The sequence below is a fragment of the Drosophila pseudoobscura genome, chromosome 2 (genome assembly GCF_009870125.1).
Source record: "Drosophila pseudoobscura strain MV-25-SWS-2005 chromosome 2, UCI_Dpse_MV25, whole genome shotgun sequence".
Lineage (NCBI taxonomy): Eukaryota > Metazoa > Arthropoda > Insecta > Diptera > Drosophilidae > Drosophila > Drosophila pseudoobscura.
Genome location: NC_046679.1, coordinates 6313302 through 6338175, shown reverse-complemented (window position 1 = coordinate 6338175; position 24874 = coordinate 6313302). Strand labels below are relative to the sequence as shown.

Below are 24874 nucleotides of genomic sequence, written 5' to 3'. Positions count from 1 at the left end.
GGCGGCGGTGGCATTATAATGAGCTGTTGCCGTTGACCTCTTGACATTTTACAGCTCGAAAGCCGAAGCCGAACACATGTGGCAGGTTCAAAAGTTGACAGCAAATTGACTGTATTTATAAACACATTTTAAAGGCATCGCACAATAAAAATACAAAAACGAAGGGAGAGAAAAGAAAAGGAGGCGATCTGAGGAGTAGAGTCTGTGGCGTGGTACTCGTATAAAGGGAATCCGACACAGTTCACGCCCCCCGAATGAATTTTAATATGCAATTTTTATGATTATTGCACCAGGGGACACCAGACTCGGAGACCCATCTGCAGGATATGATGGAGGGAGGGGGGGTGTTTCAAAGCCAGTACTTTTATGATCGGCCGCATTTGCGTGCCCCGAGGGCGTTTAACGGTGGCATTTTGTCTACTCATTAAACCGACATAGCCCTAGAGCCAGTGACCAGCCCCCAGATCGTTATTTACTGTTTCGTTTAATTAGTTAAACATGTGATTTATGCCACCGTCCAGGTCTGGGTCCTGCCCCTCGAACGGCATTGCAGGACCATGACATTTAATGCCTGTCTGTACCGCGAGTCGGTGTGTTTGCATAGCAAATCAATGGACCATCAAAATTGGTAACCTGCACCTTATCCATGGCCGTGGCCTGGTCTGTTTTTAATTAGCTTTCACCAGCAAACAGTCAACAGTCGACAGGCCGCAATGGAAATAGAAAATGTAAATGAAAATTTTGTGAACATCCTGCCAAAGCACACCCACAACCACTGACAGATGCAGATACAGATACAGATATAACTCTTCATTACATTTATTTGGCAGATTGGCAGTTGATTTCCCTTTTGATTGGGATTCCACAATGCAGTTCCACTAAGCTTGATTGACGGCACGGCATCTCGATTACCACCCAAGTCAGGTCTGACTGTCTGTCATTTCTTGGTTAATGCAAATGCGAGTGGATGTACAACAGGTGAGGCCGCAGCTCCCTTAATCCAATTGATCCCAAGGGGGGGGCTGGTGCTGGCTGTGATGCAACCTTCCCACGCATTTCACATGGCAGCTCATAATTAAGTCGGGAATCGAACGGGTCGGGGGTCGGTATTGGATCGGGGTTGGGGTCGGGGCGCACCCTTCTCCCAGTGGATGATGTGCGCCAGAAGCGATAATCAGGCACGGAAATGCCTCGTTTGTCCGCAGACAACCCACTGAAATTAAAAAAAAAGAAAAAGAAGTGAGCTCCTCAAAGATATACAAGGGGCGTATCCCGACTCCATCAGCTGGGGCAGCACATTTGGGTTTTCAATCAGTCTGCCATTGAGGCGTTCAATGCGACACGTCTGGGGCCGTTGGAGGTCTGCTGGGCGGAGGGGCATGCATCATTAACGGCTTTTTAATGGGGAATTATGTATGCCATGGCAAGGAAGTGTTCCCCGGCTAAGGCTTTTTCCCACACAATCAATCCGATTCTCCCACATATCTGCTCTCATCTCACAGATTTCTTCACTTTCTTCTCCCTCTGAGCGGAGGCAAGAAGGATACTCAACTTTTACTCATTTCTTGATGTTGGTTTTTGCATGTCGCAGCATTATTTTTTCATTTGCAAAAAAGCGTTTCCTTTCTCTGCTGGAATTTCTTTTTATATTATTCTTAATTTTACTAAAATTTTCATGCATATGCTGTGACGAATACGAGCCTGGCATTGCATGGCATGGCCCGGCCTGATGTCCTGGCCCCGGCCTGATGTCCTTGGCTTGGCTTGGCTTGGCTTGGCTGAAACTGAAAAGAAAAAGCAGATGCAGCAGGAAAGAAATTTCGCATAAAAGCAGTTCGTCTCCATTCCTGTCCTGTTTCTAGCTGTGTGTGTGTGTATGTCTCTCTTCTTTTGTATGTGTGTGTGTGTGTGTGGCCAAAGCATTTCAGGTTGCAGTGATAGCATAAATAAAATAAAAGCGTCCTGGACAGATACCCCGCCAGAGCCGAGGGGGGGGAGAGGCCAAGGAGCATAAGAAAAGCGCGGCACGGCGCGTAAAAGAGAAGAACGGGAAAAATATGCAAGAAATGCAGTGTGTATATCGTGTATATGTATATGTATATGTCTGTGCTCCAAAATAAGAAAAATGGGAAAGTCTGCTACGGCTCCAGTTCCACTTCCAGCTCCAGCTCCCAGTTCCACTTCCACTCCCCCACACTGGCACGCTGGCAATATTTTTCTTAATGTGTTGCATTAATTCTGCCAGCATAAAGATAAAGAAAAAGCAAAGGCAGAGGCAGAGGCAGTGGCAAAGGCAAAGGCAGTCGTCGCAACGACTGTCAGGCACAATGGAAAAGAAAAGCGTGGGGTAAAAAATCACTTTAACCAAAATAATACAAGTAGTTCTTTCTTCATTCCACTCTTTTTAATGGGCTACCCCCCACCCTCCCCCTTCCACCAACCATTTGACCCTATTACACAACAATAAGTTATAAAAATGTTGGAGGTTTGTGGAACGCGATCCTAAAACCCTGAATATTCAAACAAAATGAAAATGCAAGGCGACTGACACAGAAGGAGGACAGGCCAACAGGCCAACAGGCAAACAGACAGAAGAGTGCAACAGACATTCTGTTTGACTCGACACGGATCATGAAATTTTAAAAACCTTTGTTAAGCTTTTTTAATTTTGCAAAATATATAAATCACGCCGCCTCAATGACCTCATAAAAGTTGCATAATGAGATTCAACCGAGACGAGAGAAAAGAGTTTAAAATGGAGAAAAAGAGTCGCACACAAAGAGAGAGAAGAAAAAGACTGCTACGCCTGCTGACAAGTTGATTGCATGTCGCCGCACAATCCTGCCCAGCCGCCCAACTGACAAATGCAGACATCGAGGCAGAGCCCAGACCCCGGACCAGGGACACACAGGCGCACACGGACACGGACACGGACACGGACTTGGCACGGTCCGGGCACAGCCACGGACGTAGCAGGAAAAATTAAAGCATTGCTGGCCGGTTGGCCGGCTGCTGACTGAAATTAAATGAAAAACACATGAACCAACAATCTGTAGTCTCGCCTGTTGGCCACCTGCAAGTTACGTGCCTTTAATCGGTTTTAAATCACAACTCCATCGCCAGCCACCTGTACACTTTTTACATCACCAAATCAATAGCCAACTTTACCTATTTCCTTATCGTGCAAAACTGTTCAAGTTTACTGCCAGATATGATGATTATCGCCTTATCCTGCCAGCCGACGGGTAGCAGGGTGAGCAGACGGTACAGAAAGGAGGCCAGCCCTGGCAGCAATATCTCCCGCTCGCCTCGGAGCATGCCGTGCACAATCCGGCGGGCAGCTGCCTTGGCACTGATCAGGGGATACACGCTGGAGATTTTCACCTGATTTGTGAGAGTCGCCAGCTCCTCGTTGGCCTCCAGGAAGGTGGGCATCACCGTGCACACATGGATGTCCTTCTGCCGCTCCAGACTCAGCTCCATGCGCAGAGCCCGCATGTGGGCCGTCGTGCCGGCCTTGGTGGCCGAGTAGGTGGTGTTGTAGGGCACGGCAAACAGGCCTGAAAGGGCAGACAGTTGTGAACAGGAACGATCATCGAGGGGGTTTCTCACCTGCTAGGGAGCTGATGGTCACCAGGTAACCCCTGCGCATTGCCTTCATGGTGGGCAGGAATACCATCCGGGTCTGAGAGGGAAGGACAGGGAAATATAACTAATGAAAGCCGCCATTTATAGAGGGATCTCACCCAAAAGTGCGCAGCCAGGTTCACATCTATCATTTGCTGCACATCGCTCGGCTCCGGATCCAAAGATTTGCGGTGCAACAAGATTCCTGCATTGTTGATAAGCACCGTCACTGGGCCTAGGTCGCCAGCCACTTGGTTGTTTAGCTCAACAAGTTCCAGGTAATTGGTGACGTCGACCTTGGGTGAAATGAATCCATTAATTGATGTAATTACTCTGTGTATATAGTTGTAATAGTTCTAGGAAACCCGTTTCCGTACCTTGTAGGCCTTGGCGCGAACCTTTGCCTTTTCCTGGATCTGCTTGACAGTGTTCTCGGCTCCTGGCAGATTGATGTCCACAACGGCTATGTGGCAGCCCTTGCCGGCCAGTTCCAGGGCTATGGCTCGTCCCAGGCCATGACCACCTCCAGTTACCTATTTTCAGATACAACCACCTTTGATTGAAGGCTTTAGGCTTGATGTTGTTTCGGCGAAAAACTCACCACAGCCACCTCGCCCACGACGCTCTTGGGAGAGGAGCAGCAGAAGAGTTGGCCCAAAAGTTTCCACATCAGAGCCACTAGAACGAGGAGTGGGGAGAGCACGGCAAGGATTGCCACAGCGACATGAGCTCTCAGCTTCAACAGAGTCTTCGTTATAGACATTTTCCCGCTGACTTGGAGAGCGACCACAACCGGGCTGGGAGAGTGGCGAAAACAATTTGATCGGTCGGCACCGCGAATATCAGACGACGACGCGTCGGTCGACTGTGCTGCGAAACTCGTTCAGTCGAGCCAATCGACTGGCTGCACTCAAGCCATTCCATTCCATTCCCCATTGACCCGGATAATTGGTCGAGTTTCAAAAGTTTGGCAATTTGTGCGGCTCCGATATGGCCCGAAAGTGCGGCCAACTCCTCGAATGACAAGCCATTTAGAATGTCAGGCAACCCCTTTTAAAAAACACACACACTACAAATCTCACATTGTCAGCCAATAAATAGAAAATTCACCTCCTGCACAGATGAGACGCGGCATCAGCCGCAGCCTCAGCCGCGTCCGCGGTACGTAATGTTCAATATGCACCCAGCAGCAACCAGTAGGTACAAGAGTCGACTGAAAGTTACCCCGTTGTCAATTCCAACAGCCGAAAACTATACAAACAGCCCTCTCAAAAATTATGGTAAAGGTCTCGAAGTGCAGATAAAAAACAATTGCAGAAATATTTAAGAGAAACTTGAAATTTTGCCATCACATTTCTGGTAGCTTTGGCTTTTAAACTCATCGAAATACGGGTTTTCATAAATCAAATACCATGATCGGTTACACTATAAAACAGCATTTTTAAGCAACGAATAATTTACAAGTTTTTGATAAATAATCTTAAAAATTTTGTATTTTTTGCTAATGTAGGGGGCAGTGCTTCTTTTTCTTATAACTTAAGTACCTTACATCTGGTGGTAATGAACCATGCAATTCTGAAAAGCTGATAAATGTACCTAAAAATTAGACCTGTACACTTTGAAACTTCAGCCTACGGTCTGGGTAGTAGTAAGCATTCAAGTTTAAAATTTAAGAATTTTTTAAGGAATTTTTTCAAAATTTAAACTTTTAAAACTCTGGCATTAGTTAGGCGTCGTTTAAGGTATAGTTTATAAAATTCTATGAATATACTAAGGATAAGGTGCTGCCGGAAATATACTTAAACACAATATACCCCTAGTAATACTCTATAAGTACCGGGTAAAACAACAGCAATAGAAGTGGCAGCAGCAGCAGCAGCAGAGGCAATACGAGTACAACAACAACATACCAATACCCAGCCCATTAGTAATAAATAAAAAACCAACAAAAAGACTACAATTTACACACAACCCATGCAGCACATATATGCACATATGGACGTATTTATGTAGATTTTTCTCTCGTATAGCTAGAGCTCAATAAACAGAGAGATGTACAACAAAAACATACATGCCACACCAAAATGGAGCATAGAGACATAGAGCGCCAGAGCCAAAGGATAATTTGATATTGGGTAAAAAAGAGATGGCAAGTGCCGGAATAAAGTAGTGCCACGATAGAGCACAACCCGGAGTGCGGCCAGAGTGCACACACAGCACAGCACACAGCACACCAGAGTGGAGTGGAGTGGAGTGGAGTGGAGCAAAGTGGAGCAGTTGCCGGCTGTGGTTTTTAGTTAAAAATAGCAAAGCGAACGACAAAAACGTACAACGTGAAATATGTATATTTCATATTCTGTTTTTCTGTCCAAGGAAAAACCACAATAAAGGTAGCATGATTTGGGGATCAAGTTTGTCCGTGAATAGAGTCTTTGCCCAAAACATAAAGGGGTATAAAAACACTCGAGGGCATTCAATCGTCGAGGCTAATCTTCCGCTTGGGTAAAATAGCATTTTAAAGAGTTTCAGCCCCACAAAGGTGTTGCCTCACCCCCTCAGTTTCCGTTGTTCGAATAACCCTTCCACTTGCGACAATTTTTCTATGAATTTATTGGATTTGACGCACTCGAGGGCATGTGTCGATCGCTGCCTGGCTATAAGTCGTTCCGTCTTTGCCTCAGTTCAATGCAAATTGAATTCAAAGTAGAATGAGAACTTTGAATAACGACAATTTAGATACCCTCACATATATATGTACTAGGTATGATTTATGTTCCGATTTGCTTCATAATTGTATATATTTATTTATGAAAAGATTTAGTCATAGAGCTCCAAAACTGTGCAACTTTATAGCGGCACAACATCTGGGTGGAACCGCAATACCCTCTTCAAGGGCATAATTACGCAGCCTCCATGTGGAGTTCTTTATACGTTTTTCGGCGCAATTACGGATCCGACTGCAATTTGTTCCTCAGGCAGAAGGGCTGCTGTCTGTGTGAGCTCCCATGAAGAATTTTCATTATTTCTCTTGTGTTTTTTTTGGATTTTCGATTGGCGCTGCACGTGATGCAATTTTATATTTATTTAAGCGAATTCCCTGACAGGTTTGAATGTGGCCAAAATCGGGTCACACTTTGTGCACGTGGTGCCGCTTGGCAGGCGCTGCTTTCTGTTTCTGTTTCTGCTTTTTGTGGCGATTCGATTTTGATGATTTATGTGCGCAACGTCTGCGTATGCAAATGGAGGACGGGCTGCCAGCACAAGGCTGGGCTGCCTTATCGGCAGCCGAAAGCTATGAAGATACATCCATCCCGTGCTGGCACAGCACCACTCCACTGTGACCCCCTTAATTGTCAAAACTCCGAGCCACTCAGCGCTGCAGCTCGACAACAGCACTTCAGCCTCAAAGGGCCCTAGAAGAACACTGGCGGCGGGGCGCAGGGCGCGGGTCGCAGGGCGATGAGTGGAGTGTTCTCTGCCAGCAAAAATGCAGCAAAGTACTTAAGGTAAAGGATTAGTGCTGGTTAAACCTGAACACCGAAGTTTCCCACGGCAAAGGGGCCCCCGGTTCCCGGCTCCCGGCTCCTGACATCAAGTGAAAAGTGTTGAGCGGAGTTAGAGTGCTCAAGCGCGTTCGTTCATCTTGATGGCTTCTCCATTTTTTCCATTATTTCTGTAATATTTCACATTAGCATGTCCCGGACGGACAGCAAGGACTTTGGGAATGTTGGAGAAGGAGATGGAAGGGATGAAAGGCGAGGCAATTTCTCAGGGCAACTGTCAACACCAATTTTGAAGTGCTACTGCCGCAGCAGCAGGACAGGACCTAATGAGCCAGCCAGCCAGCCACGGGATGCGGCAACATACCATTCTGATTATTACTATCCTGCAACATGTGTTCGGGATACACAGATAAAGTAAAGTAAATAAATTAGCTGGTCGTGTAATGCGTAAGGATTTCAAGGATCGACAACATTTTGCCATTGGACACCAGAGGACGGCAGCAACGAGGACGAGTACGAGTGTAGTAGCTGTCTGAAGGATCTGTTGTGTGCAGCTACTGCATCTCCATTTCGAATGTGTTTGTTTAGGTGCAAGGATAACAGTTTCTCACGCCTGCCAGGGAGCACCGGCAGCAGCAGATCCACTTGAACCGACTCTGACAGTTGTATGTCATAATTTAACAGTTGGAAATGCGTGGCAGGTTGCCAGCTCCCGATCCTGTTGCTCCTGTTCCTGCTCCTGTTCCCTTTTCCCCTTGTTTATTTTAGCTGTGGGTTTTCCCCCCAGTCTTACAGTTTTCCCTCATGGTTTTTTATAGTTCTTTAAGATTTCATTGCGCCTTGGGGTTACGGGGTAAATCCTTATTGACATATTTATGCACGGTTCAAGCAACCAAATGGAAATTTTTGGCGTCGCATGGTTCGTTGGCCGTGCCGTGCCCCATCCTTGGCTGCGTGGGCGTGGCCGTCTCCTAATGGGCAACACATGTGTCTGTGCGCGATAGGTGAATGAATTGATGACCCCGCCTCTTTCTCGGAGGTGCAGCAAGTTGTATGGGAATTATCTAAGGAAAATACGTTACATTGAGGAGCCCCAGCCAGCAGCCAGCAGACAACAGACAACAGCCAACACCTGTGTGCGGCTATCAGTCCTTAGTGGAAGCTTAATTCGTGTAATTAATTTTACATGCCACAGACAGAGAGCAGAGGCAGGGACAATGCCGTGGACGGCATTAAGTGAGCATGCAAACGATGCGTCAACGATGGGACTCAAGACCCGGAGAGGTAACGCTTTTATTTACCCAACAAACACTTGTAATTGTACGCCGGAGTGCGACAGAGATGCCCGGTCACAGGCCGTACAGAGCGAGCGGGACAGAGCCACAATTAAAAGCGAAAGGATAAACACAAATAAATGAGCGACACAAAAGAGGTGGAGGCAGAGACAAAGCCCCAGCTCCAGCGCCAGCCCCAAAGACAACGTTAACAAGAGGAACAGACGGACAGCCCAAGCACGGACAAGTGGACCAAGACGGACGGACAGAAGGATGGCATTAAATAATTGCTCATACACGAGGAGTGCTGCGCTACGCACAAAAGCACAAAAGCAGTTTAGAGCAGAGGAGCAGCAGCAGCAACTGAGGCAAAAAATTGTCGAGCACGTGCCTCTTTCTCTATCCTATTCTCCGTGACCCGTAGCTCCCTCTCTTTCTCGCTCTATCGCTGTCGCCGTCGCTGTCTTCTCCTTTTGTGTCTTGGTGTGTGAAAACTAGTTAACAGCTTTTATTTACTTGGCAAACAGACTGAACCGTTGTAAAACAACAAATACTTAAGCCGCAGGATATAAGCATAACAGCACATACACACAGGGGGCACTCACACTCAAGCGAAATGAAAAGCCTGGCCGAAAAACTCCACATCGTCCATGGCCCGGACAGAGTCGGGTCACGGGTCAGCGGTGGATGAGGAGCCGCATAAAGATGATGATGGGGCCCTGGCAAACGACTGCAACTGACTGGCCGGTCCGTTTGCAAGGATACGTACGGCCAGGCGTTTGCAATCCCCTTGGACATTTCATAACCAAAGTGAAAAGTTGGCAAAAACAATAACAGCCCAACGATGCGCACTATGTTGCATGTACAGGCACAGAGGAGTCGTGTCCCCGGCCCAAGGGGCGAGACGATCTCGAAGCCGTGACAAAGTTTATGAACTTTATTTAAGAGTATGTAGAACAGCCAGGGCAGACCGCCTCCCTCTCCTCCTCTGGCTGCCAAGGACAATGGCCAGAACGAGCAGGGACTCCGCTTACGTGGCAGCACACATAAACGATACGCCTTCATTTGGCCAAAACAATGTAAAAGCCATGACAAGCTGATGACGAAAACCTACCGAGAAACAGTCCAACAAGAGGCGGAGGAGCCCCCAGACACTCTGACAAATCTTTTGTATAAGTTCCAGTGCACTGAGGTAGTGGATGGACAGGACATGCTTATTTTTCTGTGTGTGACAAACAGCTTTTCAATTCATTAAAAGGGTATCCAATGGGCAACAAACGATGCAAACTAAGCGCTTTCAACTAATGACGAGGCAGCCCTTAAAATGCATTGACAAAGTGCTGCAACAGCAGGAAAGCCATGCACACGAGTAGCAACAAGTTTTTGCCTTAAATTGTGCGGAAAATTCAATACCGAACCGATGACAGTCTCAAGAACATGGCCTACGCAAAATCTCACAGAATCCCAAACAGCAAAAGCCTTGAGGAAGAGAAGAGAGAAAAATGCATGCATGCGAGTAAGAGCCATCCAGTGCCAACGTCAGACAACAAAAGCCTCCTTAATGACAATAATAACAGATTTTAGTAAGCCACAAAGAAAACGTCAGGAGCCGGAATGGACGGAAACAGGTCGGTTAATGGCTTGTGTGTGTGGCAGGAAGTACACTTCAGACATTTTCCAGCCGATGGACAGTCGAGAGGACAGTCGATGCTGCAGTCACTTTCAATGAAAATTAATTACGTTGAACACGAGTGGAACAGCAGCCGGGCCAACAGCAGCCAAGTTGCTGGTCAACCGGAGCTGGCCCGAGAACTGGCCAACAGGAACCCGATCCTGTTAATGCCATGGAAGAAGCCGAACCATAAGCCAAACCACAAGCAAAGCCATTTGCCTTTAATTCAAAGTTAATTTGTGGCAACTAGTGTTGTGGCAAGAAAGGGCCTTGCAGTGCACGGCATCCCTCAGGCGGCACTCCGCCGCAGTATGGGGCCAAAAAAATTGATTTCCTCTTCGGTTGCACGCCGTGTATTTATAGTTTTGGATTGTCATTTTTCCCCCCATCCATCGACGATAGGACGCTTCAGTTCGGGAGTACAGTTCGTGGAGCGTTATGCCACATAAAAATGCATAAATATTCTATTTTGAGTTGACATTTTGACAAGTGAATATGAATATTGCAAGCGCAGCGCACGATTTATAATTGATGTGTATAAATAATGGCCAGTGCCATTTTGTAAATGGATTTAATTAAGTCAACGATTTAAGCGTCGCCTGTAATGGTTGCTCATTTCAAACAAAACACAAAACAAAGGGTTCTATAATCGAGTACTCCAACTAGTAGATACCCTCTGTGCAGAGTTATCTATTGTGTGGCCTAAATTTAGTGGGAGGATAGAAGACGATAGGTCTAGTAATTCATTAAGCAATCCCTCAACTCGGGGCAGGGTTAAGCTTAAACGTATAGAGAGGCTTTCCAAGTAGCTATCTGTTTCCTATTCCTGTATCCTTTTCAAAAGCACCCTCGTAAACCCATACACCCCTCAATAGAGCATATTTTTTGTGTAAATTTACATAGTTTTTATATGTAAGCAGAACTGAGAGCCAGCTATTATCAACATTTGGAAATATATGTATGTATATATTTTCCAATATTTTTGAACGAAAGTGATTTTGCTTTACACTTCAGCGTACCACCTGTAAAAATAACATAAAAATTATGTATTAAGTAAAACAATATTGTAGTTACATATAGGCAATAACAGTTCCAATTTGCACACTCGAGAGTTAGCCTGCCTGAAAGCCCAGCCCAGCCCAGCCCCAATGGACCGCAGCGAAGAAGACGAGCAGCCGACGGAGGAGTCACAGCGGTACAGGAGCCGCCAGCTGAATGCAAGCGTCGACGCTTTGGTGGTCCTCAGACGAAACACAGAGCGCATTATGGACAGTGTCATCATGAACCTGGATGCTCTGAACATGGCCCTGGATCATCTGGAGGAGCGCACAGACCGCGTCCTTGCACAGCTGCGACAGTACATGCAGTCCATGGAGGATCTGGATCGGTCGAATACGGCCCGATGGCATGGCGGATACGGCGATCCAGATGCCACCATCTAGGCAGGCAGAACGCAACCAACTCCACTGCAAATTGAACTGTTATTGAAAATACAAACTCATCAACATCGAATTCTGAAAAACAAAACGAATAAAATCTTTGCGGGGGCACAAAGACAAAGAGGGGCGACACAAGAGAGAGAGAGAGAGATCTCATAAAAATGCTCGACAGTTTGTTTGTTTTTTATGTGGATTGTAACCCTAGCATACAAATAATTAGTGAGCTATTTTTATGGATCGGATCGGGTTAGAGTGGAAGCCGCTGCCGATGCCGCTGCGCATGCGCATGGATTGTCGAGGAGTCGAGGAGTCAGTGGTGGCTGCAGGTGCTGGGGGTCTTCTCTTCCATAATTGTAATTAGAATTTACTTTCTGAAACGTTTTCTCTCATAAAAGATCCAGTGCGAGCTGTCTGTCTGTCTGTACGAGTATTTGTTGTTCTTGACGCACATGTTGCCTTTCCTTTGGAGTTGGAGTTCGAGTTGGAGTTTGCATTTGAAAATTTCAACGTGCACTTAATGCACTTGAGATGCACTGCTGCACCATATGGGGTCCCTTGGCGTTGCTTCTGTTGCGGCATCGTCTGTCTCTGGGGTGTTTCGGAATAACCTGTTACCTCGTATCTGGCTAAAGATGAATCGAAAAATATGCCACAACACGGCCATCCCGACTGGCATTCGACTGCGTTTAATTAACAATTAATAATATTTTAATTTGCGCACGATTGGCGCTGCCGTGGCCGTTGACAGCATCGAATATTATGTTAATGACAGTCGGGTAGTTGGGAATTGGATAATGCCCACAGATCCCAGCCATTTGCCCTGGTAATTCTTCATTAATCAGCCAGCGCGCAATCGTTTGCGGAAAAAGCAGAGCAGGGCAGAGAAAGGGAGAACAGAAATCCGAGGACATCCGTGGAAAATCGAGCGCGACACCAAACCTAATTGCAAGTTATGAATATCTCATCGAATATTAAATCGCTTAACTGCCAACGGCCATGGATGGATGGGCTGCTGCATCCACATGATGATGATGATGATGCCGATGATGATGGGGATGATGGGGATGATGGAGATGATGATGTGAATGAATGAGGATGGTCTGTGTGCGTGTGGCTGGCCTCACTGTTTGGCCCTGGGCGGAAGTGGCGACACTTAATTGTGTATTGAGTGCGTTTTCAATTTTATTGAGCTGTGTGCCTGCCGCTCTGAAGAGTAATGTGAAGTATTGCGGTTTGGTCATTAAATCTGTGTGTGCCCGCTCTGCAGGAAAGTATGCTATGGAGCCCGTAAACGAGGGCCCTCTGTAACTCCCAGAACTCATCAGCATTATCTAAGCAAATTATCACGTAATACACGAGGCTACAAGTACTCTCTGCCGCAGTATATTTTGCTATCAGTAAGTCACATGCAAAAATATTCCGACCACACTATCTTCAGATACCCCCGAACAGAAGCCAGTCTTCAGAAGCCATCCAGCCACAACAGTCGCACAAAATGTCAACGAAAAGCAGTATCTCCTGGTTCCACATGGCTCTGGTGACCTTCGTGGGCTATCGAACTTTGGCCCTGGACTATGAGGAGTGTGCCAGTGCCCCCAAGCTGGGTGTCTACGTGGCCAGCCACAGCAATTGCTCCAAGTACATTTACTGCGCCGGAGCGGGTTCCTTCGAGGCCGAGTGCCTGGGCGAGCACTACTACGACGACATCACGGAGCGGTGTGTGGATCGCGCCCTGGTGAAGCGATGCCAGGCAAAGGGATCGGATTTGGCAGCCAGCACCACCGAATCGCCAGCGAATCGAGAAACTTTGACGGACCTGATAGTCAACACAACGAAATCCCCACAGCCTCTGGCCATAACCCTCCGCTTACTGCAGAATGCCGGGCCCTGTTATCCTTATATGGTCTGCTACGAGGGAGCGGGCCTGGCCAAGACCTGCACGCCCGCCCAGCTGGTGTCCTGCGTCCAGAGGCAACCGGCCAGATCCATCATCAGCTGCCTCACCGGTGTCTACGGCTTCATACCGCATCCGAGCAATTGCGCCTACTTCTACTACTGCTCCAACGGCTACAAGATCATCCATCGCTGTCCCCTGAACTACACGTGGAACTACGAGCAGCGCTCCTGCGTGCAGAGATCCCAGCAAAAGTGCTACAGCCAGGCACTAAGACTGCGGAAGCGATATCCATCAAAGCCATTGCCGAACACGGCGCAATGATTGGAGGCCTTATCAGCAGCGCAGACAGAACATGGCCTTGCCACATCAGTTTGAAAATAGATTTACTTTTAGTTTAAAGTTAGTGTAAATAGCTATTCATTAAATTAAGAGCTGCAAATGGTGAACAATGAGAGTTGTTCCATGAAAATGCCGGAGCGGAATCTCACTTCCAGTAGAACAGGTGGGATCTGCGCACATCGAAGTGGTAGAAGCGCAGCAGCATGTAATCCTGCCACTTGGTGGGCAACAGTCTACACAATGAAAGGGAAAATGAAAATGAAAATGATAGTGAAATCGTTAAGCGTTGGCACTTGGTGCCCGGCTAATTCAATTATCACCTGAGCAGCCACACACTGAGTGCAAAGATTTTTGGCACGTATACCATGCGCTCGTTCAGCAGCACGCCCTTCACAATCTTCTCGGCCACATAGGGTGTGGGCAGGCCTGGATAACTGGTCGCTATGCTGTAAAGGAAAGTATGTTGGAGTCGTGGGTTGAACGAGAGGCAGGAGGCACAAGCTCTTACCCGGCATCGCTGAGCAGCGGCAGATCTCCGCTGGTGCGCATCAGATAGGCATTGGCCACTGTGGTACGGACATAGTCGCAGTCGGAGAGACGCAGCTCGGCGCGCAGGGCGGCCATGAAACCCTCAATACCATATTTGGTGGCCGTATAGATGCCAGCGCCCGGCAAGGGAACCAGACCTACAAAGACAATATGGAATAGAGGTTAAGGGAGGTCATGGCTTCTCACATGAAAGGAGAACTCACCCGCCAAGGCATTCACTGCCACCAGGTGGCCGGACTTGCGTGTTATCATCTTGGGCAGAAACTCCTTTGTGGTCTGCAAGGCATACATTCCATCAGTTGAAGATAAGCCCCAAAGGACCATAAACTACAGTATACACACCATAATATAGGAGCCCAAGTTCAGCTGCAGAATGGTATCTATTTCGTCGCTCTTCAGCGAGGGTGTCGAGGTCATGGGCATCAGGGAGGCATTATTGACCAGAATATCCACGGGGCCCAGCTCCTTTTCCACTTTGGCGGCCATCAGCTGCAGCTCACGCGGCGAGGAGACATCATTCTGTAAGGACAATGTGCTATCAGTATTCTATCGGAAAAGCCAGCTTTAAGTCAATGTAAACCCACCTTGTAGGCCTTGGCCACGCATCGGGGAATCTTGCTGAGCAGCTCCACTGTCTCGTAGCAGCCCTTGGAGTTGACATCTACGACGGCCACCTTGCAGCCGCGGCGGGCCAGCTCCATGCAGATCTCGCGACCCAGGCCGCTGCCCCCACCAGTCACCTGGCAGATTAAAACGCATTTTACTCTAATTGTACGAGTGCTCGTACCGTACAGATTAATTAGCTTAATTTGCAAACAATCAACTTGAGCTAATGTGGCTTCGCATTGAACAAAAAGCCCCCCGTTTAATGCCAATTATGGGAGCCACTTACGAGTACTATGAACGGCATTACTCATACGCTCCATGCGCCCAAGCCGAAGCCGGAGCCGAACCTCTTTTCGGGCACACAATTGAGTGACTTTTGACCGTAATTAAAGCGAACTGTGACCTCAGTGGCTCGGTTGGGGGTGCGACCCAACGTCCAATGCAATGCGCCGTGCCACAACTCAAAGTTTTGGCACGTTCGAGAACATATGGGAAAAAAAGCACACAAACAAACTAAAACAATATATTGGAGAATACGGACTAAGAGTTACCCGATAGGAGCTTGGGAGTATATTACAACGAATAGAACAAAAAGTTGGGCGGTACACGGAGAGAAAAAAGAAGCGACTTAGATTTTATTTATATTGAAATCAAAGTTAAATAAATTTAATTTCACTATTTTTTCAAATTTAAAGCCGAATATTACTTCTCACAGTAAGGATACTTGTATCTAGATACGAGTATACTCGTGAAGCTGGCTGTAACGATTATCAGATTTTTGTTGGGCTGGGAGATAAGATCCCCAAAGCACTGTTCCGTATCTAAAGAAAGATTGCGGAACATGCCGACAGATATACAAGTATACTACTCCCCTACGACTACAGGGTATGTAAAAATCATCGAAAAACAAAAATAGGCAGCACCTGGCAACGCAGCTCCGATGCGCAATTGTTTTGTGGTTATACTATTCCTAAAGAATTTCAATATCATATGCAAATTAACTACAGCAACAATAGAAATAGCACTCGTAGCTACAATATATCTATGTATCTGTATGGGTTTTATCTCAGCACGCATCTGAGAGATACGCCGCTCGGTGGAGCGAGTATCTCTCGCTGGGGCGCGGTGGTTGTTTACATGCGATCGGGTAAACGTCATCAATTGTTTGTTGAACTGAAAACAAAAGTGAAGTTCCTGAGGTTTGCATTTTTTCCACTCTTTCTTTTTGGTCTTGGTATAAATAGCGACACAAACCAGTTTGCGGTTTCACAGAGGCGTGCACAGAGGGGGTTCTCTCAGCTCTAAAAGCCGTCTCAAAAAAACAATGAAGTACATCAAAAGTTATCTTTGAATGTCAATCTTCTAATTGGGCTGTTTCTCACTGTTAAGATGCTTGTACCGCCAGCCCCCCGTGAGCACGCCGCTGTGACCATATCTGTATCTGAGAGAACGATCGAAAGTCTGAGTCTAAAGCAAAAGCCAAGCTGCAATGATTCATAAATACTCTACGTTTATGGCCAGCCAGCACACGCCCACACACGCCACAAAAGCTGGCAGACAAGAATGGAATGCTAATGTCTACTAAATTTACTTACAAATTCGATCAGGTTCTCCAGCATATGTACCCAGTGTTCGGTTACCCGCACACTTGACCTTGCGCGAGGGCGACCCCGCAATTGACTTTTCATTATGATTCGAAACCAGCCGCCAGCCCATGTGTAATGTGTGATTAATAGACCGAGATATGATGCCGCAAAGTGTTTCGAAATTCAATTAGAGATATTCTTAGAATTACATGGGTTTACACAGTGAATGTGATGTCAGAAGCGCTGACCATAGAGAACCTTTTATAAGAAATAAACAATCCATAAACATAAACAATTGGCCAACCGACACGGCGGGCACCAAAGACGCATAAACATTGACTCAAATAACATGGTGCCAAGAGCCGAGAGCTCCAGCCAACCGATCGTGCCGCACCCATCTCAGATAACTCGGAGGCCCATCCAAAAGGGGGGAAAGTGCTGCAAGGTGGGTGCAAAGAGCCACTGAAAAAGGAAAGTGCGTGACGTTTCATCTATGGCTGGCTGGCTGGCTGTCTGGCTGGAGGGGGGTCATATCTATGCATACGACATACGATTGATATCTGACAGAGAGATATCCGACCAGCGAAGAGTATTATTAATGGGCCATTTGCCAGCCGTTTATTGTGTCCATAACTTAGCTGCAGCCGCACTCAAATTGCATCTTACCAGCGCCACCTTGCCGCTCACATCCTTCTCCTTGAGGCCCAGAGCGAACAGATAGTCCAGGAGATGCTTCAGTCCCACGGCGAGCAGGATCAGAGGCAGCAGCAGCAGGAAGATGATGATTTTCAGATTGAAGAGGGCCCGGGTGGTCTCATCGTTGCGGCGCGCCTGTGAGGCTGCCTGGGTAGCCGTAGGAGCCGTGGGCGTGGCCGAAGATGAGGGCACCGTAGCGGCGGGTCCAGCCGGTGCCGTAATGGTTGTCCGCGTCACAGTCGTAGTGGTAGCCGTTTCCACCATTATTAATTATTCAATTACACCTTTTTACAGCCAAGAAACCAGCTGGAGACAGCCCGCACTGGGATATTTTCGCGGTCAAAACAAATATGGCACAGCTTGTGAGGGGATCTCTATTTTGCTTGGCTATATTTTTATTTTCTTGTCACTCCACACAGCTCCAACGTAACGTGCCAGCGGAGAGAAGATGGGAGAACACACTGAGCACCAACACGACAACGACAGCGACAACGCCAACGCCAAAGCCAACAACCGAATGCGAGCGCCAAATGTACGCCATGTACCGCCGTTCGACGCTCGACGCTGGCCCGTTGTCAAGCTTTCGACTCTTTCTCCCACGAGTGAAGATCGCTTTTGGCTCGAGAGCAGCGTCGTTTGCTTGATATCTGGTTTTCGATCTACTACGACTGCACATTCGAGTGGGCAGCTACCGAGAGCATTTCGTTTGAGTGGAATCGAGCATTTACCGTGGAGTGGAGTTGCAGTCTGGGTTTCACCTGACTTTCTGTTTTGTTTTCGTCGTCATTCCACTTCCCACAGTGGGGTTGCCAGTCTTTGATAGAAGACCTCTCTTTTGGTTTATCTGGCCCTTTATCTGGGATTGCGGATAAGCAACAGGTGGCGATGAACAAGATTCTATGAAGTATAAAAAATATACACATGCCCACTGCAAGCCAGGAAGTCAAAATAGGATTTTGATAAGACACCACCACTTCTTATAAATATCCGACTTGGATTTGTTTTGAATCATCCACTGAATCACCAAAGTTTCATAGAAATCTTAATTCCATTTAGTTAAAATTAGATATGTACATATCTGTTGTTTATCTTGGTAGTTATCAGGTGTGATCCCTGGGAGAAATATAATCTACAGAGAACAACTTACTCTAAACATGACTACACTAAGAGAAAAATGGCATTTCAAAAAGAAACACAATATCAGGGCTTTTTTCTCAGGGTGCATGAATTAATCTTGATCTATGTAGATCTTCCATAAGAGGTAACTGCTGACATTCATTTCCTTATCTGCCCCCAGATCTATATAGTACTCCTACCATCTACTTTCCTTCAGACAACAAGCTTTTCCTGTAAACACCCCATCAAGACTTTGAAAATTGACCTAAATTGACCCACTGTATCCAAACTTTCCAACTGTCAACATTTTGCCGCCAGCCAGCCAATCGAAACCAAACTCAAATATTTAATTGGTTAACTAAGGTGAGTGCATCGCCAAAGAAAAACAGCTTCAAGAGGAGAGTGTCTCTCTCTCTCTCTGTCGCCCAACGAGAAGCGAGAGAGACTTTGAGCGGTTATACGATTCGACCCATTTTCATGAAGCCAAACTGGTAAGGTGCCCGCCGAGGTTTATTGTAAGTGAAAAAGGAAAGGCCCCCAAATGGAAGCCGATACATCCGCTATGCCCGCCTTATGGTCATGGATAAGGAGCCCGTTACCATTCGAACATAGTATCATGTGCCCTGCCCTAGGTCAATGAACAGTAGCGGCAGTAGCAGCACCAGCATTTGGTGGGCTGGCTGTGGCGTAAACATTCAGTTGCCGTTCCCGTTCCCGTTGCCGCATGTGGCAAAAGCTAAAGTCGCCTGCAGCTGCAGCGGCATAGTGTCAACATCTGTTGTTTTTTTGCATCCTCGCGCACATGTGCAACTTTGGCGTGGCGTGGGCAAAATGCAACGCATGCGCTATTTAACGTGTCTTTTTTATATAAGCATAGAACTAAAACCAAAGATGCACAGATACGAGTATGTGCGTATAAATAAAATGTGCATAAATGCAGCAGAACAATTTGCAGCCTAGCTGAGGCCTGGGCTGGGATAGAACTCTGCAGAGCAATGACCGCACACACAAGCCACACATGTGCCAGAGCCCTGGCCATAGCATGCGCGACGATGATGTACTGTACAGTACGAGGCGCACTGATCTGATGTAAATTCGGATTTCCAGAACGATTAACACTCGCTTATAACTTAAGAAGCTGTCCAATCTGCCAGTCCACTTTCCTAACGTAAGTCCTGCCACTATCTAAATACAACAAAACATGTCTGATCTTCATAACTAACTCTACAATCGATGGCCTTGGCAGCTAGCACTAAGATCTCATGTAAGACTTGGTTTTTATAAGAAATTTCTGACATGAAATAAACTCAAGTCATTTTTAATTCACATTAATTGGCTTTTGGGTTGCCCAACAGTTTGTACATGTTGCATGTCTGTATAAAACTATAAACTATATTTTCTTCTGTAACACTTGTACTCTTTCCCTGAACTCTAAGCAGATCCACATCTTCCTAGCATGTGGGTTTTAATAATAATTAAATACTCAGTAGGTTATCCGCTTGGACCATTGTCAGACTTTCATTAGCTAGGCTCCAGGTCATAGCAGATCTAAGGCACGTTCTGTAATTGGATAAAAATATGAAACAAAATACCATGGGAGCATGTCCGGGCGAATCTTACTTTTCAGGTTCAACAAATTGTTGGCATAATGACGCAGATTGGGTTTGGTCGGACTGCGTAGCACTTCAGCAGCCGACTCCTTGATCATGCCCTCGATGTTCTGCAGCAGCCATTCCTTTTTGGGGCACGTTATGGCAAGGCGATATTGACCGTCAAAGGTGCGCGAAACCTCCCAATCGTTGGGCAGGTAGTCCGCATCGTGGCCGTCATTGCTCTCGGTTTCTTGTTTGCACGACACGGTACGGCGACGTATTTTCGCAGGCATCACGTCGTTATCATCCTCATTATCTGATGTGGCCAACGATTTGCGTTTCTTCTCATTTTCCCCTCGAAAATGGCGTACTTCTTGAGTACAATCCCTTTTAGGGCACGTGCAGATTTTGACTCCTATAAAATTCTGTGCCAAAATATCGCCGCTGCAAAAAAAAATAGTATAAACGTTGGGACTACTGAATTTAACAGCTTACACACCTCGAGTTCTCCAGACAAAAGATCAAGCTTGTTTCCTTCCTGCCCAAGCACGAGTTCTGGCAGACAAACTTAAAGGCGAGCGTCTGGCGTATTAAGCCGCCGTTGCGACTCCCAGAACGGCTCAAATTCAACGGCACCAGCACCGAATACCTTTCAGAAATGCCCTTACCCTGAGCCGATCCACAGTACGTGGTGCGTGGATTCTCGCAACGCAGCAAACTCTCGCGCATCTTGAAATTGTGATGGGTAACTGCAATGAAAAGTAGATTATTAGAGGACTGGATGCTCCTGAGAAAGCTGAGCTCTCACCTGGCTCTGTGCTCAAGTGATTCTGACAGCGCAGCACAGCACCGCTGACGTCTTTATTAAAGCAAAGAAAGACTCGCAGATTTAGCGGCTGTATGGGCATTATTGACTTGAACTGCACGTCTACATTGAATGTCTTCTCCATGCGTATGTAGAGCTTGTTCAATAGATCCGAGTACACCCAGTGAGACTTGGGAGGCTCCTTCAAATCCATGCTGAAATTGTAGCCACCAACATTGTGGCTTTCCAGTTTGGGCAAACTATTGCTTTGGCATTGTAGATCCTGCAGTATCATCTCGCGCAGCACGGATTGCTAGAAAGAACAGGCAATTAGTAGGAGAACAAACCAAAAAACAGTTGGGCAGATCACACTTGGCGTTTGTAAAGCTGATAGAGCTTCATGTTGCTGCTTGCACAACAGGTGTCGACTCGACGAAGGACAGCTCGTGAACTGATTTTTTTGTAGTCTTTCACAAGTGTATGCAACTTTTTTCGCACGGCACTGGCCAAACACATGCAGTATTTTCTTTTCTGATTCGTTTGTGACTGTGACGTCATGCCGGTCTTATGAAATTGCTGCAAGCACAATCGCGTCTGCTACTGAGTCACACGGGGAATGTCGCCACTCTTTTGTTCCTGAACGGAGCCAGTTCAGTTGATTTCCAACCACCGAACATTAAGCAAGTGCCTTGCGATGCCTCCAGATAGTGTCGGACAGAGGAGTCCTGAAGATGGCATCAGTACGATAGTGGAAAAAACAATTAAGCAGCCATTAGGCTGTTGTTCAGTGTATAGCAGACACCAGACTAGTCTGTCTTTAGAAGTTTGAACAGAATGACATCTTCGATTGATGTTACGCATAGGCGTATGGTGAAAGTACTAACAATTACACTGATTCTGCTCATGACCGTCTTTGGACTGCTGGCCAATCGATACGATAGCCGTAGACGGCAAAGTTTCAAGCTCTCAAAAGTATATCTGGCGTATGCCATACTGTGGACCACCGCCTTTGCTGGCATCTATGGGTATCAGATATACCAGGACTACATTCAAGGACAGATCAACCTGCGGGATGCTGTGAGCCTTTATAGTTACATGAACATTACAGTGGCAATTATCAACTATGTCACACAAATGATCATGAACGACACTGTGGCGAAAACAATGAGCCAAGTGCCATTATTTCAGACCCTCAAAATGTTCCATTTGGACAACGCATCGCTCCTTCGATCGATTGCCATGGCTCTGGTCAAGTCGGTCGGTTTTCCTCTGATACTGGAGACAACCTTCATACTGCAACAGCGGCGCCTGGAGCCAGAATTGAGTTTGATTTGGACCGTGTACCGTCTGCTCCCGCTGATCATTTCAAACCTGCTCAACAACTGCTACTTTGGAGCCATGATTGTGGTGAAGGAGATCCTGAAAGCGATCAATGTGAGACTGGAGTCGCATCGCCAGCAGGTGAATATCATGCAGAGGGAGGATCAGCTGAAGCTGAACACTTCGTTCTATCGCATGCAGAGGTTCTGCTCATTGGCGGATGAGCTGGACCGACTGGCGGACCGTTATATAGTGATTTATGTAAATAGCGACAAATACTTGTCCCTCATGTCTCTTTCGATTATCCTGTCGTTGATCTGCAATCTGCTGGGCATGACAGTGGGATTTTACAGTCTGTACTATGCCCTAGCGGACACATTTCTTGGCAGCAAGCCGTACGACGGCCTGGGAGCGCTCATAAGTCTAGTCTTTCTGTTCATATCGCTCACCGAGATCACAATGCTGGCACACTTGTGCAACAATCTACTCGTGGCCACCAGGAGAACAGCCATAATACTGCAGGAGATGAACCTGCAGCATGCCGACTGCCGGTATCGCCAGGCTGTCCATAGTTTCACCCTCCTAGTGACCCTCACCAAGTTCAAGATAAAGCCAATGGGCCTGTACGAGCTGGACATGCAGCTGATCAGTAATGTGTTTTCCGCCGTCTCTAGCTTTTTGCTGATACTCATCCAGGCCGATTTGTCGCATCGCTTCAAAATGTACTAGCAGCACTCACCTGGCTAAACTGCATCAGATTTCCCGACTGCACAAATCACAAATAAAAGAATGTTCGTTAGTGCACCATAAATCTGAAATGTTTGTATTTCCACTTACGTTTAGTCCCTGAAGGAAGGCCATCGGTTCGGTGGTTCTATGATAGCAGGAGGATACATACAAACATGAAATATTAGGGGACCGCACAAACCACCTGTGGCCGATATACTCACAAGTCGGTGGGCTCGTCGGACTCTTCATTAATGGCCCCATCCTCCACAGTCGAAGCAGCTGATCCCACGGAGCTATCAGCGTTGGCAGCATGTAAGCCATTCACCGCATCCTCGCTGTGGAAAGGTTTGATAAATTAGCATTTGTCTTGGCCGCCTCAATATGAAGCAAGGAATTGATTTAGCATTATCATTGAATACCTTACTTTGTGCCAAGACATTGGCTGTGATATGTGCCTTCCTGGCACTCCTTTAACCAGAAGTCAGCTTGCAGGAAGCTAACAAATTGTTGATTATTTTTTAAATCGCAATAAACTAAACATAAACAGTGTGGTCGCGGACAGTGTGACCCTCAAAAATATACCAAAATATACCAAACCGTCATTATACTGACGAATTCAAGTTCTTTTATACATATTCCTCGATTTTGATATTCCGTCGAATATTACTAGATATATAGAACTCTCAGACCTGCCCACACGATTTTATCATATTAATGAACCTATTTTCTACTTGACTGGCTTGTTTGAAATACTTGCTTTTATTGGGTTTTGCCTAAAAAAAGGTTTTAGCGAAAAAGGTCAAAAAAATCAAACGTAATAAAACGTAAGAGAACAATTGTTCCTATTGCCCCTATTTTGAGCAACATTTTTCAAAATATGGATTTAAAACAGAGACTGACTAGTTTCTACATTAATAAGAGCCTGGGATGACAAACTTTTCTGTTTAATATTATTTTCCCTAGGGTATGAAAATTATGCCTGCGCAACGCACTCACAGTCGATAAGTACCGTTATCGGTTCATCGAAATGTGCGCGTTTTTTTAAACAAAACTAAATTGGTGTTTGTGTGTGTGTGAAAAATACTCACCGCTTATAAACAGCCACTGCGGCACGATTTTGTCCAACGTATGTTAAGGACTTGCCATTCACCGATACGGCAATGGGTGCTCCTGCTCCTTCCACAGTAGCAGGAATAGTCAAACTGCAGGCGTTCTGCTGGATCACATTATTATTTTGGTTGACACAATTTGCGGCCAAGTTTCCGCCATTGTAAACTTGTTGTCCGCCATTGCTAAAATATGCGCCCGGAAGGACGGGCACGTTCGGCACAGCGATGATTCCTGATCCGAAGACATCGCTTGTGCGGCTAGCGTTTTGTCCACTTTGGTTATAGGTTACACCACTATTATTGATATTATATCCGCCATTGTGAAAATATTCCTCCTGTATATCGTTGGCTGCTGCGACACTATAAGTTTGAATGGTCTGTGGCACGTGCGCCAGGCCGCCGTAGTTTATGTTGCTTGATGCATAAACATCAGCCATTGTGTTAACCATATGTCCGCTTTGGTTATAAAATACTACGTTGTTGTTCATATTTTGTCCCCCGCCAGTGATCACAGATTCCTCATACTGCTGTGCAACGGCTGCCACTTCCAATACAGGCGTCCAGGTGTAAGTGGCTTGAGAAACGGTGCTGGAGCTTATCAATTGGGATCCGTTTGTGAAAAAGCCATCGTTGTCCTGCACAAACTTTATAAGCGTTTGGCTGCTTGTGCGGGCAACACCGCAAGCATTTCTGGCAAAACATTCAACTATATACGAGGGCATTGCACAAATACGTTTATCTTACTGTTCCAGAGTCATGGTGACCGACGATGTTCGTTTCAGCGACATTTTTAAGTTATAAACCAAACTAAAGCGGCATGTTAACATCGATGTCATCGATGTTTGGATATATGTACATTGCAGATATCGATGTTTTTTCCAATTCGATGGTTTTACATTACATTCAATTTACATTTGAAGTGTAATTAAGGCGGATATACAGTCGTTCATGTCACTATCGATACTTCTCCATTATTCCCAACTACCATTGAGCTCGTGCAGTAAAAAAAAAAACG

The 24874-nt window shown here is 46.4% G+C and overlaps 6 protein-coding genes across 11 annotated transcripts; 3 read left to right on the top strand and 3 right to left on the bottom strand.

The window, feature by feature from the left end:
- Positions 1-1571: 1571 nt before the first annotated feature.
- LOC4800909 (epidermal retinol dehydrogenase 2) lies at positions 1572-4464 on the bottom strand. 2 transcript variants are annotated; one of them, XM_015183031.2, is made up of 6 exons: positions 4229-4464; positions 4005-4160; positions 3747-3923; positions 3613-3685; positions 3169-3560; positions 1572-1784 (listed from the first exon to the last, which is right to left on the bottom strand). In XM_015183031.2, the coding sequence occupies exons 1-5, from the start codon at positions 4388-4390 to the stop codon at positions 3169-3171; spliced, it is 960 nt and encodes a 319-aa protein (XP_015038517.2). In that variant the 5' UTR covers positions 4391-4464; the 3' UTR covers positions 1572-1784. The 2 variants fall into 2 exon arrangements, with proteins under 2 accessions (XP_015038517.2, XP_001358098.3); XM_001358061.4 differs by lacking the exon at positions 1572-1784 and having other exon boundaries at positions 3050-3560.
- A 6612-nt stretch (positions 4465-11076) lies between these two features.
- Positions 11077-11632, top strand: LOC117183297 (uncharacterized). Its single transcript, XM_033376722.1, has one exon. The coding sequence runs from the start codon at positions 11225-11227 to the stop codon at positions 11516-11518; it is 294 nt and encodes a 97-aa protein (XP_033232613.1). The 5' UTR covers positions 11077-11224; the 3' UTR covers positions 11519-11632.
- Positions 11633-12481: 849 nt separating this feature from the next.
- Positions 12482-13877, top strand: LOC4800910 (uncharacterized). The gene has a single exon (XM_001358062.4). It carries the CDS (start codon positions 13011-13013, stop codon positions 13731-13733), a length of 723 nt encoding a protein of 240 aa, XP_001358099.3. The 5' UTR covers positions 12482-13010; the 3' UTR covers positions 13734-13877.
- LOC4800908 (short-chain dehydrogenase/reductase family 16C member 6) lies at positions 13779-17805 on the bottom strand. Of its 2 annotated transcripts, none has more exons than XM_001358060.5 (7): positions 17159-17805; positions 14885-15040; positions 14643-14819; positions 14504-14576; positions 14260-14437; positions 14072-14197; positions 13779-13984 (listed from the first exon to the last, which is right to left on the bottom strand). In XM_001358060.5, exons 1-7 carry the CDS (start codon positions 17450-17452, stop codon positions 13897-13899), a joined length of 1092 nt encoding a protein of 363 aa, XP_001358097.2. In that variant the 5' UTR covers positions 17453-17805; the 3' UTR covers positions 13779-13896. The 2 variants fall into 2 exon arrangements, with proteins under 2 accessions (XP_001358097.2, XP_015038570.2); XM_015183084.2 differs by lacking the exon at positions 17159-17805 and adding an exon at positions 15193-15225.
- Positions 17806-19606: 1801 nt separating this feature from the next.
- Positions 19607-24758, bottom strand: p53. 4 transcript variants are annotated; one of them, XM_015183406.2, is made up of 9 exons: positions 24604-24758; positions 23839-24549; positions 22972-23085; positions 22859-22895; positions 22761-22787; positions 20705-21014; positions 20396-20645; positions 19925-20340; positions 19607-19864 (listed from the first exon to the last, which is right to left on the bottom strand). In XM_015183406.2, exons 1-9 carry the CDS (start codon positions 24693-24695, stop codon positions 19842-19844), a joined length of 1980 nt encoding a protein of 659 aa, XP_015038892.2. In that variant the 5' UTR covers positions 24696-24758; the 3' UTR covers positions 19607-19841. The 4 variants fall into 4 exon arrangements, with proteins under 4 accessions (XP_015038892.2, XP_002137147.4, XP_033232324.1 ...); XM_002137111.3 differs by lacking the exons at positions 23839-24549; positions 24604-24758 and adding an exon at positions 23170-23504; XM_033376433.1 differs by lacking the exons at positions 23839-24549; positions 24604-24758 and adding an exon at positions 23175-23316.
- On the top strand, positions 21517-22832 carry Gr94a (Gustatory receptor 94a). Its single transcript, XM_001358059.4, has one exon. It carries the CDS (start codon positions 21536-21538, stop codon positions 22748-22750), a length of 1215 nt encoding a protein of 404 aa, XP_001358096.3. The 5' UTR covers positions 21517-21535; the 3' UTR covers positions 22751-22832.
- Positions 24759-24874: the final 116 nt, after the last annotated feature.